We start from the raw sequence: 23,236 nt of genomic DNA, 5'->3' as shown, positions 1-23,236 counted from the left end.
GCACCTGTGAGGTCTGACTCTGAATTACACCGTGTAATACTGCAAAATGTGTAAGTTCTTACTGATTGTAAATTCGTAGTGAAAAGGCTTATAATTCTGCAAGTAACTCTTGGTGTTCAAAAGATTTCATGAGTGAATACAAGTACGGCTTATTATAAGCGTAAGTATTCAAAACCTTCTCACGCTTAGAAATGTCTAAACATAAAGTACTTAATGCTATAGGTGAATATGGCTAAAAGGCTTTAGGTACAGAACCTAAACCTGCAACCTGCCTGCTTGGAAATCTTCCATATGTTTGTCTTCAGCAAGCCGTGAGATCACATCCTATTTTCTTACAAAGCGCTCCTGAAATCAGTGACCGCTGGCAGGACTACAGTCCTTTGATTACTGGGATCCTGAAGCACATTTTTGTATTGCTTTGTATTTTGTATTTTCTGCTCGCCTGCTATTCTACATCTCAAATTATCATCATGCTTCATTTAAATTGAAAGCACAACAGCTAAATACCAAAAGTCAAAAATGAATGAATTTACATGTACTAGTGCATACAGCTAAACAGCGGAATTCCCACTGTGTTACGTACTCATACTCTCATCTGCTGAAACGGTACTATTTAATTTTGAGATATTATAAAATGTGTAGCAAAATGGAAAACAGCTTTACTATTAACTAGCGACTCACTGGAAGTAAACTAGTCAGTTTCCAGAATTAATTTTCAACTTGTTATCTCCTGATAAACTAGAAGATATGTCGTCATTTAAAGGAATGATAACATGGCAAAATTATGAGTTTTTTCAGAAGAGGACAGGTGGCAAGAATTAAGCCTCAATTAAGATTTTTAGATTATGAAATACTACATTTACACTGTATAGTCAGTATATCTTCCCACCGATACATCAACTAGTGAATATGATAGAAGCTTTCACATTAATTATAATGACTACTTCATTAATGGAAGTGCAAAAATGTTTGTGTAATTTGATTCAATTTATTGAATTAGATTACAGTTTATCAGTCTGAAAGCAGTGTCCTTCCTTATTTTTGCAATATGTTAGTTCATCCTTAACAGATAAAGGCACGTCATACAACAACACTAATCAAAAGCAATGCTCAGATTAAAAGTGATCAAGCACTAATAATCAAAACACTGAGTTAAAGCCTTTTAAAAGAAATATGGGATAGTCACTCAGCTTTAATGCTGCCTATGTTTTAATCAACACAGGATTGTAAAATGCATGGACAACATAAAATAAGTAACCGAACAAAAGGTTTGCTTCTCAAAAGGACCAAGTAGGTAACTCAATTTTTTTTTTATTCTAGCTCCTGCAATATTCTCAAGAAACCATCTCAACTCACTTGTCTAATTTAAATGCACTCTTCAGACTTTATGGCATTAATGCCAGAAGACTCCAAACTACTGACTTTGTGTCCTGGCAGCATCAAATATGATGTGAGCATAACAATAATAATTATATGTTAAGCTTTTTTTCAGTTCTGCCAAATACAACATTAAATAGCTGTGAACCAGTGAACATGAAATTATTTAGTTATTAATGTTTCTTTAAATGCCAAATAATTCAATTTTCTGTTTTAGAAGAAGTATTGTCACACAATCAACAGCTGTGTATGCAAACAGCATTTATCCCTCACGCTGAAATGATCCACAAAACCTTGCAACTCCCACTTTATCCTAACTCTCCAATAAAAATATGTCATACCTCAGACAGTTCTGCACAGGATGGAAACTGAAGCATACTTTTACTGATTGGGGTAACAGGGAAAGAAAGAAAGTAAGGATGGGATTAGAAATTACATTTCCAGATTATCGATTAAGAGAAAAAGAAGAGAACAAAAGCAGTGAATGTAGGAAAGTAGTTATAATTTGAATAAATGAAATATTTCAGAGGGGTCTTAATATCTTTACAGTGGAAAAGAAGTGTTTGGTATCAAATGTGGAATAAGTGAATAGAAGTACTCGTCACATAAAGCAAATCTGTTAAAAATGGTAATGATAGTAACAATAAAAATAACTACTGATATTAATTTAGCATAAAGTTAACAATAATAAATTGAACATGGAAGGTGCTTTGAAATTTCTGGACAAAGAGAAAGCTGTATACATATATGAAAATAGTGTTCTTATCACTCCCTGTGGTAATGACTTCCTAAAGCACTACAGATTCACATTTCATCACTGAACGATGTGGTTTCTGAAATAAATGCAAGAGCCTTACAGTTTTTTTTTTCATTACTTAGACATTATCGTTTCAGGTCAAACTATGGAAAAATTGAGTCCAAAGCTTCAAAAAAATAGTTTTGAAATCTAAAATACTTCAGAGTAATTATAAAAATTCTTAATATGAAAAATGGAGAGAACAGCTTTTCAACAAAGACGTGAAAATAATGGAAACATCATTTTGTATGCCATATAGTAGCTACAGACAAAAATATACAGGGCACAATGTGTATCATACATGAAATTCATACGCTATTCTACTTTAGCTCTAGAAAATTTTGAAGCACACAGGTCAACAAAACCTCTGCAATATATAGAGGCATGTAGGGCCTAAGTTAACTACGCTGAACCATCTATTTTGGAACGGCTTGAAAGCAGTCTCTAGATAAGCCTATCTGAACCTACGCTGGACTCTTCTTCTGACTGTATCTCCAGCTGCATTCATAACAGGCCCAGCAGATTTTAATTCTCTGGAGAACTCAAGAAGATCTTAATTTACCATTATTACACATTTATCATTTTTGCCACAACTTCAAGTCCCTAAATACTTTTCTAAAACAAATTCTTTCTAAGTGACAACATAACCTTCTCTGTGTGTATTTTCATAATTAGACCAGTAATAGAAAATAGTTTCAAGAGATCCCAAACTTGGCCTCCTGCAAAAATATACAATTATGAATGTTTATGAGAAATCTCAACAAACAATTCTGTACCAATATTATCTGCATACATAAGTGAAGGACACAAAAACAGTTCCTTTGGAAGCCAGGATTCCTAGAATTAAGTGCATGCTTCTGTATTATGCAGCAATTTTTATTTTTTTTTTAAAGGGGGAGACATTTTCCTGTGAAAATCAGACATAAGATCCTAGTATACTTAACAGATCTATGTAATTTGAACAACACTAAATAGCATATAATTATGTGTGATCACTTACATACTTTCGTAGGCTGGAAGGAAACTTATTACAGTATATTTAAATCACTGAGAAAACTTAAAAAGGAGGATAAATAAAATATTTAATGATTTGCAACTTCAGTATCTTTTTTTTTTTTTTTTCCAAATTTGGAGCTGGATTCTAACAGAAAATTCAAACTTCAGTTTCTCAAACAAGACCTCTTAGGCTTGTTTGAAGGCAATTCAGGGAATAAGGTGCTGGAACAGGCTGCCCAGAGAGGTTGTGGATGCCCCATCCCTGGAGGTGTTCAAAGCCACATTGGATGGGGCCCTGGGCAACCTGGTCTAGTATTAAATGGGGAGGCTGGTGGCCCTGCCTGTGGCAGGGGGGGTTGGCGGTTCATGATCTGTGAGGTCCCTTCCAAACCGGGCCATTCTGTGATTGTGTGACACAAAGAGAGGTTCAGAGAACTAGAACTGTTCAACTCAAAGAAGGCTCAGGGGATTGTTACAAATGTGTATGGATACCTGATGGGGAGGTGTAAAGATGATTGAGCCAGGCCCTTCTCAGCGTCACCCAGTGATTTTGGCAAGGGACACAATAAAAATACAGGAAATTTCATTGAAAAGTGAGAAGACATTATATATACCAATTGTCTTTAATTTTGAATTATTTTCATCTTCTTAAATCATCATTTTATAAGGTTCTACATCTGTTTCCATGGACAATATTCTAAGAAACTGAATCTGCACTGTGTATTTATCATTAACTTAGTATGACGAGCCTTTCAGGACTAGGGATGGACTGGATACTTTAGGCATGAGTTGTGGTTTTATGTTGCTTTCTTATCAGATTAAATGATTCTGCTGACAAGGTGAAAATTATTTCCTATCTTATCTTCCTCTTTTTGGCCAGCTTATTTGTCTCTGCCTTCTTTCCTGGCATCTCATTTTCTTTGGTATTTTGTTGTTTTATTTCCCACAAAAAAAATTATTTTTCTTTGCAATTTTTTATCTCTTCCACATAAATATGGATATCTGTACCCTAAAAAAATCTCTGTTCTTTCCCCACATACACCCTATCTCCTATTCTCTTATTCCATTCTACTCTGCACCAGTTCTCTCTCCTGTACCAGACTTTATCCTGCAATTCTTAACCTCTAAATTTTTTCTTAATCTTAATTGCTTTTCTTTCTCTTTTTTCTTTTTATTTTGCTGGTGTCACAACTGCCCAGATTGCCCCTCTGAATGCTACTTTCAAGACACCATCACATACTCACCTACACTTTCAGTCTCATCTTCCTTCACTTTGTTTACTTAATGCTCTCTCATTTGTCAGCCTCATTTGCCTGGCTTCATTTCATTTTGTCATTCCTCTTTATCTTCAGCGTTTCAGAAAACTATAAATATCTGTATCATCACGTAGAGCAGTTATTTGTCCAGAAGGCCAAGAGGCCTGGCTAAACATTTGTCCACAGAGCTAAACCCTCTTCCGCTCCTTGCTCCTTGAGAACAAGAAACTTGCATCCAAATTGCCAACAGCTTTTGGCATGTGTTATTTCCTGATCTGTGCACTATTTTGGAATGCATTAATCAGCTCTGACCAAAACCATGCCAAAGATCATGCTCATACTTAAATAGACACATCATATACTCAAACATTAATTGAATCTCCTAGGCCCAGCAATCCCGCTCCCTGCTTCGTTCTGTCTAGATTATTCTTTCCTCTGCTTTAGAGAACATCAGTGCTAGAGACTGAGCTGTGCAAACAAGTGGGGAAGTTGGAAAAGAAGTGGAAGCTCAGGTGAGTTTTACTGAAGCAAGCAGGAGATTTTAACTGAACTGTAACATGAAAACAGAGAATGTAGCAGTAGGGTCAACAGATTGTTTGTTGGGTGCATTCAGACTATTTAATTCCTGCCTGCAACACAGCTTTTCTTAATTTAATTCTGACTAGGAGCAAGGCACAGTTAAGAGATATAGTAACTTTCAAAAGAAAACAGTAGTTTAAGGAGATTGTTGCTGGACTTTACATTAGCATAAGGCCTCAGGAGATGTATCAAAAATAGAATTGCAGGATGAAAAATTAAGAAAGATATGTGTGCAGCATGGAGTTATTTTAACTAACTCAGTTTCTTCAGGAAACTGTATTCATGATAATGTTATCTGATCAAGCCAAAAAGAAAAAAAGATACATGATCTACCAAAAATGAATGGGGAGATCATTTTCTAATGATAGGTAAGGAAGTTCATACTTTCAAAGGTTTTTTGTTTACAGGGAATGGGAAAAATTATAAAGGATTATAATTTGCTGACATTTGTATTTTAAAGTACCCAGCTGCCAAAACTTCTATTACATACAATACATTTATGTTGCAATAACGTTACATTACAGAACTCATTTACGAAATTAGGGTGCTGGTTTCCTAGACTGTTTATTTATTGGCAAGTGAATATAAGCCAAGTGTTCAAAAAACTGCTTGTGTCAAGGTACTTCTAGCAATCCTACCTGTTGGCGGGATGATTCCAGGAGACATTAGGCCTGGGACAGAATGTGGCATGATATGAGAATTCTCTGGGGAGGTGACACTTTGAGTCCTCTTAGGAGGCCTTCCAGGTCTAGAACTGAAACAAACAAACAAAAATTTTTACAATTAAGCTGTTGTCTTACACATCATTTCAAAGTTGTTTCAAGTGGTAACATGGACTGTAAATAAATTTGTTTCAAGGACGGTTGCTTTTGCAGTTAGATGTAATAGACTTCCATCACTAATTAGATTACATGCTGAATTCATTTTCTTCATTGAAGATCAGCCGCTCTTGATGCATAATTCATAGCGTGCACCTCGTTACCTGCTTCTTCATATTAATATCTATACACAGTTTGAATTGCCTCGTTTGCATATGCTAAAGTTCTGCATGCAGCCTTCAGCACGAAAATTATGCACTAACTTGTAATAATTATTACAGTCAGCCTGCTATTGATTTATGAGACTTTTAAAAACCAAATATGTGTAGTACTTGTAATGAATGATATTTTAAGGTTCTTCAGGAAATTAAAAGGCAATGGCTGCCTAAGGAAATGTTCTGCTTGTTTGATTTAATACTACAGTTAGCTGGGAGGTGGAATGAAAGAGTGATTCAGACCTATAGCACATTTTCGATGATATGTTTTATTACTTTGCACTGCTAGCCTGATATCTAGATGATAAATGACAATACATATCTAATGTGTGAAAAGGTCTTGCAATTTCTTTATTTTTTGTCATTTAAAAGATAAGTCAAGTTATCATTTAACCCTTATTCTTTTTAAAGTGAAAATCTCACTAAGTCACCTTCTTTAAATATACTACTTTATGCCAGAAACGAAACAGAATTTTTTTGTAAGATATTGTTAAGCAACTGCCAGCATAGCAGCTTACTTCTGTCCAGCATGGGAAAATAAAGGGCTTCAGGTTTAAACACTCCCTGTCTGTTAAATGCTCTCATACATAACTTTCCATCTCCTGGACTCTGTAAGTAGCATACAAATTAGACACAGATTACAATAACAATACTTATTACCCACTTACATGCAAATATGTATCTGCTACATATAATGCATATCCAAAGACCCTCATTCCTATGTATAGATCATAACAGGGTACTATTGCAATACCCTGTACATGCTTATTTAGGGGACATTTGGATGACTTCACAAAAAAGATGATATGATATGTACTTGTAAGAAATCAGTGTTGACCTACAGTTTGCCATACATTTGGCATTCTCCATTTATTCCAAGAGGGAAAGAAAAAAAAAAAAAAAAAGGCTGTGGAAGGTTTTGCTCCTTACGTCCTTACACTAGCAAAGCTCTTATCAAGGATAATGGATTTTTAGCTATACTGAAAGTACAGAAGGAGGTAGGTAATAAAATACCTGCATTTTCTGTGCATATTACTTACCCTCATATTTGGAAATACCTCTCTTTCTGCAACTTCTATCTTTAATAAACCAAAAACAATCAAAGTATAGGGCACTTTCTTGGATGTTTAATGACTCGAGGTATTGAGTCATTAACCTTAACTGATCATTAATTCCCAACTTAATGTCCTGAGCTGAGGTCATTATCAAAATTATAAGCTCGATAATTTCTTTGATTGATTTGGGTTATTTCATTTTCCTTAATACAAACAAAATCATAACATGTTCACAACTACAAGAAAAAACAGTTGTCGAAAAATAATATTGTCTTATTGCAGCTCGGAGAACCAGATTTAGTGTCTTCATCTCCTTTGAAATTTCCTTGGTAATTTACAATAAAAACAAACATACCATGAATGCACATAAAACTGATAAAAATTATAGACAAAAATGATTTGATTTAAATGAAATGTTTCTAATATATTCAAACGCACACACAGAAAAAATTCCACTATGTAAGAAAACTTTAATGGCTTACTTAAAATATCTATGATAATGCACTGTTCTCAAATCAGAGTTATGATGTGAGTACAGACGGGTCCAATAACAGCATACAAAACAAAAGCAGAGTGCTATGTATAGTGTACCAGCAGCTCCCAAGTCTTTAAAATCTTCACTCCTGCAAAGATTCTCTTTGACAAATTAGTGTATTACTGCCAAATAGTCACAATAAAGACAGAACTACTTCGTCTAAGGATGCAATTTTTGCAATGTACACAAGAGGACTAAAGCCCTCTGTAAAGTCTATGAGAAAACACTTGCAAACTGGTAAGCAAAGGTCAGAAGCAAACCATAGGTAAATTTCTGAAATATCAAAGGCAAAATTCTTCCTTAGGTCACCTCTTACATCAAGTCAGCTGTTACACCCTACACAAAACGTCTGTTGGGCTCAAAGGCATAAATGATCCCAGTAACACAATTTTGCACTGTGATTTATCACAGTTTAAATCATAGTTTACCACAAACTTTATCAAATAAATATTTTCAAGAAGTTTTGAACTTCAAATTCCAATCCAATTAACAATATTTAAATATAAATTCAGGCAAGTAAACTGCTTTTGTCCTCACACAATTATTAAGTGACAAAACAGCAACTCTAGTTTACTACAAAAAAAAGACTCTCCTCTGTTTATAAAATGTTCATTACAACCAGGCGGAAAAAACAAATGTAATATTTTTTTTTTAGTCTAGAAGATCTCATTTAGATTAACAGCAAACTATGTAATATGGAATTAAAATGAGTAAAGCTCTGACTGGTTACAGTTAGTACACACCTATTGTCCACAGTAACTAATTAAATAACAATATTTGTCTTGATCTGTTTTTTATGTTACGTATTTGTTTCATTAATGCAATTCCTAAATTGAAATGCCAACATTTTATAAGATCTGTTTTTAAAATGTAAGTAATAAGAATTGCAGGAGTTTTTTATAAATCATTACCAAAACTGAAAAAATGCATTAAAATTTCTTTAAAAAAAAAAACAACCTTGATTCCAGATTGAAAACTTGCTTGTTGTTTTGAAGCTCATTATCATTTTTATATCCATATTATGAACCATTAAAAAAAATTAGAAGTATACCAAATGAGTTTAAGTATCTCAAACAGAATAATAAAAATAACTAACTGAATCGTTTTGTTGACACTCACAGAATCACAGAACAGTTGCAGTTGGATAAGACCTCTACAACCATCTAATCCACACATTGTCCCACCACCACCATGCTCACTAAACCATGTCCACACGTGCCACATCTACACATTTCTTGAATGTCTCCAGGAATGGTGATTTCATCAGTTCCTGGGGCAGACTGTTCTAATGCACTACCACCCTTTCTGAGACAATTTTTTTCCTAATAACTAACTTTTCTAAACTTCCAAACTTTCTAAACACAAGTTCACTTTCATTCCAAGACAAGAAACCTTCTTCCAACTACTCACATTTGCACTTCTTCTCAAAATCAGAAGATTTGCAAGGTCTGAGCTTATTTTTTTATGCAAAAGATATAATAAAAAGCCAAAGCGATGTAAACCACTTTTTCCAGGTGACTTCAGTGAGATACAAAAAATGTCAATTAAAAATTTTTGATAACCCTCCCTTAAGCCCTTCCAAAACTAGATTAAACACCTAAATATTTATATATGTATTTTAAAGATACTGTAACAGTTTGGTTTATATCTGAATAAAACCTATGGACTGCAATATTGGTTCTTCTAAAAATAGGCTTAAGATAATGATGAATACACTAATGGGTAAAATACAAAAAGCCAAACCATTTTGATTCTAAAGATGACAACATTGCCAAAAGAAGCCAACATATAACAACATCAAGGGTAATAGTACTAGGTACTGTGGAGTCCTTCGGGACCCTGCAGGAAGACAGTACAAGAAATAGACCTGGAAGTGATAGATATTCTTCCTTCTTTCTGTTTCATTATTTGAGGATAAAATTTGAGAGAGCAGAACAATTCAGCAAAACTCCATAGAAGCAACGATTAACTGCTTAAAGAGCTGAGAAGAAGCCACGGGGGAAGTAATCAGTTTGCTTTCTATCTCTCTGCTTTTATAAATCTAAATATTTAAGCTAGAATTTTTTCTCTCTAAAATTTTCATTCATGAGAGTTCTTTAAGTATGCCTGAATATTACTAACAGCACTCAGTTTTGAAGTGATGTACCTAAACACATTTAGCTCTCTCAAAAGTTGTGTGCGTTATATAGGCATATGTAAGCTTTATATCCACATTTTCACTCTTTTTCACAGCTTGAAAGATATTCCCACAGGCAGTTGAGTTTTATGTTTGTAGACAATCGTCACAATTTACATTTCCAATATACCATTATGTGACAGGAGACCTAAAAGTGCACACTGGTGAATCTTGAAACTCTCAAAAGCAGAAAGAATGATTTCCCTTTTGCATCAGCTAATTAGATATTCAGAGCTCCTTCCAGAAACACTGAAAATAAATCCACCTTTTTTTTTTTTTTTTGGTCAGATCTGTAATTCATCCCTTTAACTTTCACAAGCACTTCAAACAATACTATGGCTTGAATATTTTCACCTTAGAAAGTAAGATTATACATGTTTTTTCTACTGTGACTGGCATAGAAGTTATAAAACATGAGAAGAAACTGAGAAGATGCTGTCCAAAAATACAACAAGTTCTCTGAAGGGAGAATAGTTCTTTTTTTGGTATTCTGATCAATGTACAACATTCATAAATCTTCCCTATGTTACTGAATCTAGACAACAACAAATGGTGGAATTAAACAATAAAAAAACAGAAGAAACTGTAGTTATTATCAGATAAAATGTTGTACTTTGATTACATTTATATAAGTTTTATACACCTCCAATTGTATTATCAAACTACAAGCTTGCTCCCAGAAATAATTTTGATAGTGCAAACAATTAAAAGCAGATATAATCAGCAGAAAATGTGATCTAGCACAATCATGTGGAAAGAGGTGAAGGGAGAATAGGAATATGCCTAATGGCAGTCTTTAAGCAGATTTTTCATTCTGCACTTTTTACTATCTGCCAGAAGACAGCCATGGGCTTAAAATTTAAGGATCTCGCACCTGAAAGACACACAGACCTCCCACTTATTTCTATTAGAATTATGAGCACAAAGGAAGGTATTGGCTCAAAAACAGCTTAAATTCTTCATGAGTAGTACATACACCTCAGAGCACGCTACTACCATTTTACAGATGACTGACTGCATGACAAAACACACTATAAAAGAAAAAGCAACACAGTAGAGATAATGCTGTGATTAGATCTTCATCTTTCCAATGTCCTGATGTTGAGGAATAATTGCTCAAATACAACTCTAAATGAAAAAAAAATTGTTCTTTGTTGTTGTTGTTCTTGTTGTTGCTGTTGTTTTTCAATGCATGAAGTATCCCTAAAGAGGACAGTATCTCCAACCAGAAAGCAAATAGCCTTTCTAGACAAAAATAATAAATTTCAGAGGTAGTTTTCTACATTTAGGGCCACAGCTTTATTTTTAACCTTGTCTGCGCAGAGAAATATTGTCCTCATTTGAAACTGAGCAAACATGATGCAGTGAAGCTGCCACTGGTCAGGCAGTTTTATAATCAGTAATACTGAGGTGGGGGTGCTACACTCGGGAGGTGATAGGCAGTAAATGCGCAACAAGCATTTGGCATATTTATTTAATGTATTTTTTATGTTCTTAGAACTGCTTAGAACAGCTTTGAATATCAATGTCAATTTCAGCTATATCAGCGTTTATGCATCTCATTTAAGGTACATATTGAAAATCTAGGCTTCATTTCTCAGTTGTTCTACTTTCCTTCGGTGCTTCAGAGCCAGCAGACTGACACAGAATGTTTGACCTCAGAGAAGTTAGTTCAATGAAATTTAGGTGAACAGCCACTGTAAGTGGTTATTGTGCGCTCACAATATGACAACCACTGCAATAGGACTGAGGATGTCACAGCCTTAGGGTACTGGCTGACTTGATGCAAAGACAGGGATAACCTGAAACAATCTGTAACCAAAGACAGCAGACATTTCCTCCACAATATACAAGGTTCTCTGTTATTGCCATAGCTTCCATGGTGCTCTCAGTGTCATACATACACACTAATACGACTTGAGCCAAAGGCGTATCAGTTCTGAAAAATGAGGTCTGGGAAGTTCAACTAAACAAATCTTTTGTGTAAGTTAATTCCTTTGGTTGAAAAACTCTCTTGTCAAGGTAATCTTCATAATCATTTCTAATGACTGCATTTTAAAGGAAAAAACGATACCAAACATTGATTTAAAAGTTCCCTCATTCTACTCCCACTTAGGAAAAAAAGCAAAAGAATCTAAGTCTGAGATTGGGCATATATCTATTTTGGCTGTTAAGAAAACAAACATTAGAAAGCACACCATGTCCTTTCTACACTCTGCAGTCATACGAAATAAAACACTCACTGCAATTACCTTAAATTTATTTTTCTTCTCACAGTTAAAATGTTCTCACGCAATAATTGGTGTTGAACCCACGATATATTAGAAAGATTTACTGAGACAGAAAACAATGTTGATAAAAACAAATAAAGAGATTTGTTGCAAAATCTTCACAAAGGAGTACACAAATTATCTTCAAAATAATTAGACTGTGCTATTAGATTGAGTAGTGGAGAAAGCATCCTGACAGAATGTGACTATACTTCAGAAACCGAACACTCTATTGCTGTTTTTACACCAGAATGGCCCAAAATGGATATTTGATCAAAAATGCAGGACAGCTTACGAGTACAACAGACAAAAATATGTTGCTCTCCAAAGCCATGTATTACAGCAATACTTACTTTAGTAATTCTGGTTAGTACTAGAATACTACACTTTTCAATAGTTACAGAAGACCTTGTTGAATTAATTCTTTTCCTAATAGAAAAGTCATGTACCTATCATGACACTTCCATTTTCCTTAACACTGCACCTAAATCACTGTGCATTTTGGCTGGGCCAGGAATATTTTTTATATGAGAGTCCAAGATACAAGGTGGGAGTGCAAGAAGATATATGATAACATCACCTGTCAGCTCTCACATGTTGCTAACAGTCACATTCCAAACCCAACAGAAGAAATGAAGAAAAAAATTCTTCTTTGCTGACTTTACTTGAATACATGAATGACCAAAAGGGCAAGAAAGGAAATAAAACCATTTAGATATCTGAATGTTACTGGAGTAAATTACAATATCAGATTTAAATACAGCTGTAACAGTACGTAAGTTCAAAAAATTACTGCAATATAACTGTTCTCTTAATGAAATTGAGATCTGTAATTCATCTATTGAAAGGAGAAAAACAGATAAAAAATTAATCTAATTCTGCAGGATGGAAAATTTATGATGTCAGAAGTAAGTTAATCCAAAAAGTTTACCATTTCCTCTAATTAGCTGAAACACTAGATCTGCCTAAATGTTCTTAAAACATTTAAGTATGTTGGCTCTGACGGCTGTGCAATAACTGTGAAACACAAGCTTCTGATGATGGCAGCCCTACAAAGTATGAAATAAGTCTGAATGAATAATGAAATTCAATTATTAAACAAAACTCACATACAAATTGAAATCATATTGATATATTTTTAAGTAACAAGAACTCTGCATTAGGAAAAGTAGTCAGACAACAGGAAGTAAATCACAGTACTACAGATCCTGAGAAAGGAATTTAGAGATAGTCAACAGTAGCAAGAAAAAAACTGCACAACTGGATTTATTTCCCCTATTCACACTGCTGTCTTTTCAGAAGAATCCATGCAACTGCAAAAAAAAAATAAAAATACAACAAGCAATGTTCTGAAATGCATGCTTCCCACAAGTGCTCTTTCTGTCAAGTTATAACAGATGACTTTCCTATTTCACTCAGCCTTACTGCATAAACCACACCCATAATTTCCATGTGCAAGCTAAATGATTTCTTCTAACAGTGTTATTCACCCACATGAAATCCCAAGCTCTAACAGATGCAAGACTATTTTTTCCTCAAGTATTTTCACCTTCTATTAGCATTTTAATTCTATAAATATCCCTTCAAAACAACATCTAGAACATACATCACAAGAATCTCAAGCACTGAGCTAGCAGGCCAGAAAGGCAAGTTTGATACATAATGGAACTAGGTAAAAGAATTTTAAGCTTTTGTCTAAAAAAAAAAAAAAGTTGCTGAGATGAGATGATCCTTTATGTGAAGCAAGAGTAACTGATGTGGTTATGTCTGTTAGAGTCTGCAGATGGCCTGAAACAATGATTTAAATGTATGAACTTTAGTTGGAATCAACAGATCTGCTTCAAGGCTTGTTTTTTAACCATCTGCATTCATCTCTGTCTATAACTTGCACATGTAATTACAAATTTGTGAACATAAATCAGATAATTGCATGTACAAATAACCAATTAGACTCAAAGCACAACAGCACATTTCTCTTTCGATCACATATATGTAGCACATATACATAATTTAAGTACTTTCATTTAAGAAATTTTTGTTGCTTATGAAACTAATATCTGATTTATTTTCCAGAAGGAAATACCTGACAGCTACTGCTATTTTGAGTTCTGTACAACAAAAAGAACAGTAACAACAAGAAAAAACACATACAGAGTAAACAAGACCATCACAGCTCAAGGAGTCACAGAACTGGTGTTCTTTACTACCTGAAGTAAAGATACATAAACATTTCCATATTGATTGAAGCTCATATAAGAAAGAATAAAAATATTGTACTACTCATAGTGTTTTGTGAAAATACTCTGGTTCTCCTGACTATCTGCTAATTAATATGCTATTCTTATCCGTAACAGTTGATAATGGAGTTCTATCATATAAGTGTATTCACTGTAACATCTGAATGCATTCATCACTTAGTTGGCCACAATTCTTTGTGAAAAACGGTGAAACAAGTTAACTGTCACCTTTTTAATGAAGCTCCCTATATCTTAAACCCCTTGCCCTTTAAAAAACTATTTGTACTCAAAATGAAAATTTTTATTCTGGTTTCTGCCAGAGACTGTGGTTAATGTTCACTGCCCTTTATTCACCTTATTTTTAATTCTGAAAACCCACACTCATTAACTGTACACTTCCAAGGAATTGCTGGAATCACCTAAATAAAAGCTTAGAAGTGACATTTATTGTAAATTTGAGAGTCCTGGTTATGATACAAAATACTAAAAAGACTATCAGTCTGCACAGCTGTAAGTGTGATGTGACAGATTAAGGGCAACATTATACCACCCACTACAAACAAAAAAAATTAAATATTTAAATAAAGCATTATGTAGTTGTATCTACATATAGAGAAAACGTACTAGATGAGTACTGAACATTATAATGACAAGCTTCCTTGATCTTACGAGGGGACAAAGTGAGGCATGAATGATGGGTAGCACTGTATAAGTAACTGGTGAAATGAATATACTTTTTGAGTGCACTTGAGTAAATACTGACCCTTAAAAAATTCAGTACAGTCCCAATCACTTAAAATACATACATAGGAGGTGTCAGAGAGCTGGTTAACCTTGTAGGTACTCTTTAAATAGTAAATGCTTAAATACATTTTTATTTTATTCTTCTAGTGGAAAGCAAGGAACAATCACCAAATCTCACTTCCTACTTTGCAGAAGCATCGAGAACCATATGAAGGCTAGCACAATTTTCCCTACTGAGCAACAGTAAGGAAGTGGTGGAGTCACTGTCCTGGGCTTGTTCAAGAAATGTAGGGAAGTGTCACTGAGAGACATGGGTTAGTGGGCATGGTGGGAGTGTGTTGATAATTGTACTAGATATCTTAGAGGTCTTTTCTAACCTTAATGATTCTATGATTGAAGCAATTTGGAAAACAGAGAATACCTAAGACTCAAGTTCTAAAATTGTTTTTAAAAAATAAAAATAAAGCACTACCATGTCAAGTGGAAATATTGAAAGGATCCAACCAAAGATACCTGTATTGATCATTCTTTCAACAATTTGAAAGTCACAAAGAGCACTACTCTCAAGCTACAGTCAGGTGATATCGTAAAATATATCACCATAACCTCTTAGGGCTTGTAGATATGTTATTTATGGGTCTGAAATTCAAGCACTGCTCAAAGTTGCGTCATAACTATCTTAGGAGAACCATGTGAAATAAATCTGTTACTAATGTGATATTCTAGGGCAGCACTGAGAAGTTAACGCTCATTTGTGTCAAGTAGCCCAAGTACCATGCTTGTGATAACAGAGATGACAATGCACCAACTACAACTAAGATATTGTTGTTATTATTTCTTTGTATTCTGGTATTTCAATTTGTGTGAAGTTTCATGCAGTACAGTTATATAGGAAGATATCAAAACATCTATTTTTATAGAAAAACTTAAAATAGTTTAATATACAAACAAGTCTAATCATGGATCTGCCCTGAATTCACTTTGTAATTGGAAAACTTAAACTGCACTAGCATCACATTTCCAGAACACATTTTAAGACAGTAGACTTTGAAACAAAATTATTGCTGTATGAAAAGATCTGTTTTCCTCAAAAACAAAATAAAGAAACCCCAAACTGAAAGACTGAGTTCATCATGTAAGCCAAATGCTTATAAATGCATTCAGAGTGATGAATTCTTGTTCAGACACTTCTATTTCATTTCATTTTTCCACTTACGAACTATTCATCTTCAAGAGAGTGGGATAGCATGGTAGTACACCTATGTCAGAAATTCATAAATGAGAGTTTCATGTAGGAGTGTGATTTCCAAGATGGTCAAATCAGCAACAGACTCATAATATACTCTCAGCAGGAGCCTATTCTATAGCTCTCCAGTAAATATATCCATACAATATTTGATTGGTATGCTCTGCACCTGGAACAACTCCAGATACAAAGAACTTCTAGTTCTCTCCATATTGACTGTACCACCACTTCATATCCTGACTGAGCATTTTATAATAAAATAAAAATTCATCACAATAATTAAAAATACATTTTCTCTCCATGTCCAGAGTCAAATTAAGCAAGAATTTAAGCAGGTGATAAGTCACAACTGAACTTTTACTCTTCATGTTGTCTAATTTTCTGAAAGCCTCAGTTAGCTTCAAAACTTAAGTACCCCAGTTTGTGTTTCATTTTCTTACAAAGAAAAATTTACTTTTTCATCACCGTATCTTTGCTTACTTGCAGAAAAAAAAAAAAACCTCTAAAAATGTTGCATCATATGCAAAATTTGGATGAATAGTCATCCAAAATCATCCAGTAAAATAATCCAAAAGTTCTTTTCCCTTGATTCTATTCTGGCCGATGACCTTTGGATGTCAAAGGTTGGAAACACTGATCAAACTAAAAGAGACATTCTCAGCAATCATAGTATTTTTCCAATAAGGTATCTGATTGCTTGAGATTTTGTTGCTTTGCTGTTTCAAGCTTCACTCCAGCCCTAAAAATAGTAACAAATGAAGAACAACAGGATTTGACCAAATCACATCTTCCATGTTGTGAATAAATAGTTCCGGCAAAACTGCATAGTTGTTTTTTTTTTTGTGGATCAAGTTATTACGGGGAAAAAAAAAAAAAAAAAAAAAAAGCAGAAGACAATCTTTCATTCAGAATATGAATCAATTTAGACATCAAACTGTTCAGAATCTGGTTATACGCTAGGCTGAAAGTCATAGACATCTCCAAGACTTTACAGCTTTCTGATACAAGATCACATGCAAATTTGAACTGAACAGTGACTTTATGCAGTTTTCTAAAAAGTTAAACAATATTTGAGGAACAGGGTACTTAAAACAGCAAACTAGAAGTGTGTCACAAGCAATTATCCTTCATTAATTTTTCTCGACTTGGTATCAGATATATTCCATTTTAATAGAACTGAATGCAGTGGAAACTATAATTTTTATATATAATTTTTCCAATGTTTTGTTTTGTTTTTTTTTTTCATTATACTCTCATTTAAAACTGATAACAGTTTTACAATTTTTAAGCAGCAGATTCAAAGTATAGAGACACAGATAGGCAAAATTCTGGCAAGTGAAAAAAATAATCTGTTCCAATTTATCAATTTATTCAATATCTTAAGAAAAAAATATAAGACACACCTTAGATTCCTGGGTATAAGATATATAGTCCTCACAAAAGCTTACTCTCTCACAGTCTGCTCTTCCGGCAGACCACACAGTGTGGGAGACTCCAAAGAAGGGGCAGCAAATGCTGTACTCTCACAGATGGAAGTCTCTAGAATGACAGTCCCAAGGCATTAAGTGTTATGAGCCTGAATCACCTTAAAGCAGAGAAGACAGTCCAAGACTTCATCATCATTAGCAAACACTGCTTGCCATCATCTCTTCCATGAAGAGAGAATAGTACGTAGATAAGTAAGCTCTAACTTCTGTGATCCAGTCACCAAACACTAAATGGTGAAATAAGACTATCTGCAGTCTAACCATCATGATACTACTGTATCTCCAAGGCTGATCATTATATACACTCTACATACGCAAACATATACATAAATGAGTGTTTATTTGACTGTCTGGTACGCATTTATGAAAACTGCAGACCCCACAGGTGGTAAGTGGGGCACAGCAACATTAACACTGTCATGTAAGTAATAAGATGAGCATCACAGTCAATTGAAAAAGAAAAAACAGATATCATTTACTAATGCATATCAATTCTAGAAGTGTAGTCAAGGACAAACAGGGTAATACAGTTTACTAAGTATTCATCTACACTCCTATAAACTGATCTAATTTTCACATTTGTCAAACAAGTATTTTCTCTCCTCTTTTCTATTTTAATTTTTACATTATTGATAAGAGTCAGATGTCAACAGATCAATAGCAATGTAAGACTGAAATGATTTTTTCAAATGACCACCAACCTCTTATAAATCTCTTTGCATAGACAGACTCCAAGAGTGTGTGCCTTGTACCATCATCTTAGAAGATTAATGACACATACTAAGTCAACAATGTTATCTGCATGTTCTTAAATCAAAATACACATTCATCCTACACCAGCTTAGCATATGTGAAATTTCCTTTTCTTAATGAGAACACATTTTAAGATGAATAGAGGCAGGCAACTCTGGAACATAAGAAAGATACGCTCGCTCCTGTAAGCTAGTTTCCGTAAGTAACAGTCTTGAATGTCGTTATCTCTTTGACTCCTGTAATAATCAGATCTACAAGCAGCTTCACTTATCTAAAAAATGGCTTTTGGGAATCATATATAAAGGACCTTATAAATAAAACCATATTGCTGAAGACAAAGTTTAGTCAGGTTTCTTGAAATCTTTCCATTTTGTTTGTACAAACGCTTGTACAACATTTTGGCTTAATGATTTTTTTTTTGTATTGATATGGGTAGCAAATTTAACTCTTATGCTGCAAGCTCTACCTTTCTGAATGAAGTATTCTGTTGCAGAATTAATATGCTTAAACAGTTCACACATAGAACATACTCATGCTGTGGAAATTCATTTATCCTTTGTTTTTTCTTACATATACAATCACCGTGTTGATCATAAGATTTAAACATTTTCACGGTGGTACCTTACAAGTGGTTTACAGCCTTGCCATAAATGTTAAACACACGGGATGACACTGAAGATCACACTTTTTCATGAAAATGTTTATTTATTTTATAACCACAATACAAATAAAATGCTTCAATAGCAGGTTGTGTTTTAAAGAAAAAGGAAATACACTTATTTCAATAACAGACTAATTTTGAGTTAATTAAACTGAAATTATGTAAACAAAAATCAGAATTATAACAGCTAGTACGAAAGTTTAATTCTTCTCTTGACCTAGTAACTAATTTGAACACTAACAGTTAGGGAGATCAAATTAAATGAGTACAAACATTTTGTTTAATGACATCAGCAGTCAATGTAGAACATCTGTGTTTTACTTTTAAAATGATCAAAAAATATTCTTTTGTTTACATTACAGATAATCATGAAGTTTGTATTTCTGTGTTCAATTTAAGAGGAAAAAAGATCATAGTACCTTCAGGGCCCAAGGAAGCAATATGTTACAAATGCAGGATTTCTCCTTTTTTTTCTGTTTTGTAACCATGGTAAAACAATAGAAATGAACTTTCCCTGAACCTTTCTCCTTTAATGGCCTGGGTCCATGTTGACCCAGCAATACACACTGGAACCTGATACTATCAAACTGACTGCTGCTAAAGCAATCAGATTCAGGAGAAACTATACACGGTGCACTGTAATACTAATTTCAGCATCCCACAAAGCCAGTGCAGAAGCAAGCTATTAAAGTATTCTATTGTTTAAATGTGAGATTAATTCAATAGCTTAAATGCACCCAAAAACATTGAACTAAATGGCAGACTCTACAGTTACATTGTTATTCTTTCATAATTGTAATATTGTACGAAAGTGAAATTGCAGATAAGGTTCCACCTTCCCCGTCCCATTAAAAAGAAAAAAAAAAAAAAAAAGCAAGAAAAAAAACACCACTGGATGAATTATTAGTAAACATTATTTGAGCCACAGGTTCACATGATCCCACATTTGAATGAGGCATGTAATTAAATTATCAGAACTTCGTTCTAAATGCTTGAAAGAAGGAGAGCATGATAACCACATTTTTAAGGCTAGAATAACAACAGAAACTTTTTTTTTTTCTTTTTGCGGAGGACTACAGGCAACCAATATATGAAGGCATAATTGATTAATTCCACTAATTAAGATATTTGTTATTCTTGCAATCCTAGCATGATAAATAATTTATTAGATGCGGCACCATTTCCCATCAGTTCTGAAAAGACTGTGATAATACTTCAAACTGTTATTCTTTGGAAGTTGAACAGCTCACTTCTAGACATCAGTGTCCAGGCAAAGAGTGAGAAGTAAAATACAATTTAAAGTCATGAAGAAGCCAATCTCTAAACAGCAGAAGTTTAATCACAACAGATTCTAGTTATTTCAGAAAATTCTTAACAGATGTTGATTTATTAAAAAAAAAAAAAAAAAAAAAAAAAAACAAGGATAAGAGGAATGAGAGGAATATTAATCAAAATGAGCCCAAAATTTCCAGAAGTAAGTATTCAGTCAAACATAATTACTTATGCTTTTTCACTGGAAAAACCCTCCAAGATCTGCTCCTCCCTTTCTTTTTTAAATTCTCTACTTTAAGCTAACAGAAATCACTTTCTGGGTGTGCTCATAGCTACAGTGGTTAGTAACTCTAGTCCCTGTAGAAGCCCTACAGAACCCTAGTCTGATATTGGGCAGCTACAGTTTTGCTTGTTCATATTTCCTTTAATACAGCCACAGTAGAAAGAGAGGCAGTCACTCATATTCTAATGTCTAGACTACCTATCCAGAATGTGGAAGACCTCCTCAATACCAGTAGAGGTGTAAAACCCCATCTTCTTAAAAGAAAAACTAATCATCATCCTGTAGGCAGGACAGTGTAATTTTTTTTATCTATTTTATTGAGACTGTGAAGAGGGGATTCAAAGATCTACTGAACTACAAGGTGAGGACAAGAATAAATGTAACATTAGTAAGAATATTCATCTGGGAGTAGAACTGTTGGCTGTACTCTCCAGATTTTTCTTGGTTTATATGCAAATTTTATTTAAGAACAGATCAGTACCCAACTTTTTCTCCTTAAAGGTGAATGTCCCCATTACCATGACATAGACTCATGTTCCCTTTTGTATCCTATCCAAGAAATCTTCCATTTTTTACTACATACCTGAATAAATTGAATAAAGATGGAGAGTGTCCTACCCTAGTAAAAATGCAGCCTCTTTGTGTTTTTGATCTTCTTGCTCATGAACTTCCTGCATCTTCTCAGACATATAACCTTACCACTAGCCAGGGGGTTCCCTTGAAGTCTGCAAAAGTACTCTGACCACTAAGCTGTTGCAGTGGGGGAGGAGGGAGTCTATATCACCACCTGATACTTCTCTTTTTTGAACTGTTTTCTTGAAGAAAGCAGTGCCCACTTTACTTAGACTGCAGACACTCAATAAATATGCTCTGATCACATACTTTCACAATAATTAGGCACTAGAACTTAATTATTTTTGGATTACAATCAAGTTTACTAAGTGAGCACTGAGCAGAAGTAAAATGCAAATTCTAGCCAAAAACTGGGTTATACTTGATCAAATTTCATCAAAAAAATAGTGTTTAAACTTATACTGGCTTACAGCAACATCAGCAAAACCATTATTGAAAACACTGAAGACAAATGAGACTAAAACTTTTGTGCTTCTCTACTGTGATGTTTACAAGAATTTTCTTCTAGTAGAGTCACTATGCACACAGGCTGTACTGTGCAGGGTACAATATAAAGTAGTCAAGCAAACCCAAATTTGGTATTTTACTAGAGCTATATAAGTGATAGATAATATATAATATAATATAATATAATATAATATAATATAATATAATATAATATAATATAATATAATATAATATAATATAATATAATATAATATAATATAATATAATATATCTTCAGCAGTACTAGTATCTTTACCAGTACTATCTTTTTTCAGGGTCATGTTGGAATTTCTCAGATAATTGTCCTTTAGAACAACCTCTGGTCTATGTGTGTTTGGAAAGCAACTAGAACAATTTGATGGTAACACAAACAAAATTATTATGCTATTGACAACACAAGTTTTAAGGAGGAAATGAAAACAAGTTTATGGAGAAAGAACTGAGAAGTGATGCTCTGCAAAATGCACCCAGTGACCATTAAATTGGAAGACCTCAGTTTCTTTGCAGTTTCCCGGACTGCCTACAATTCTATTCATCCAAGCCTGCTTTAACACATTTTTTCAAGATGCTCCCTTTTCCAACTTTCTGCAGAAACTGTGAGCTGGTTTGACTGATTTTGACAACTCACTTCTAGTTCCAGCCAGCCAACTTGAACTTATCTCATCCACCTCTTCTGAGTCAATTACTTCTGAAAATTGGCTACTGCAGTGGCTGTACCATGTGGCAAATGAGACACCTCCACATGGTGGAGGCAGTGAGCAAAGAGAGGAATTGAAAACACATAGAAGCACAAACTCAGGAAGGTGTTGTAGCATGAAGCAAAGGTTGTGAGGAATTTATTAGAATCTCCACTGTCTTCTTTTGGAATTGAAACAAAATTGCTTAACACCTTTCCAGCATCATTACTGTGCCACTACTGGCAACAGCAGGTTTTTCCTCATAATCAAACAAAAATCTCCCTTTGATTGTTCTAGAAATTGTATCACAGCCATGATAGCTCACAGAAGCAATTGCCAACTTGCCTCTGCAAGGAGAGCTTTCAACTTGCAAGACCTTGGTCAGTGACTCTACCTCTTAAACTAGAAAAGAACTGAGCAAAATACGGTATTTTTCCTTCCCATGCTAGGGAAAGAAGAAGGATATTCTGTAAATCAGAGAATAGCAGGATAAGAAACAAAAGAAGCTAAGTAGGAGTAAAAAAGGCCAATCCTCATGCAGAGGAAAGGACAAGGATCTAGAAGAGAACATTTCTTGCTACTTGTACATCTCGTACATCTCACTCGTACAAAATGACTGAAGGTGTAAAGTATCAGTTATATACTAAATCTGCTACTGGCACATTGGTCTGAATGTACAGGATG

General features: G+C 34.2%; 1 protein-coding gene across 6 annotated transcripts in view; it reads right to left on the bottom strand.

The window, feature by feature from the left end:
- Nucleotides 1-23,236, bottom strand: part of DACH1 (dachshund family transcription factor 1) — a 358,213-nt gene that overhangs the window by 199,852 nt on the left and 135,125 nt on the right. For all 6 annotated transcript variants that reach the window (XM_052705592.1, XM_052705594.1, XM_052705593.1 and 3 more), the window contains exon 2: nt 5,643-5,758. In XM_052705592.1, coding sequence (XP_052561552.1) covers nt 5,643-5,758 — 116 coding nt within the window. The remainder of the gene's footprint in view (nt 1-5,642; nt 5,759-23,236) is intronic.

This window comes from Tympanuchus pallidicinctus, unplaced genomic scaffold, assembly GCF_026119805.1.
Source record: "Tympanuchus pallidicinctus isolate F22 unplaced genomic scaffold, pur_lepc_1.0 scaffold6, whole genome shotgun sequence".
Taxonomy (NCBI): Eukaryota; Metazoa; Chordata; class Aves; order Galliformes; family Phasianidae; genus Tympanuchus; species Tympanuchus pallidicinctus.
Note: the sequence above shows the minus strand (reverse complement) of the source record. Positions and strands in the feature narration are given on the sequence as shown.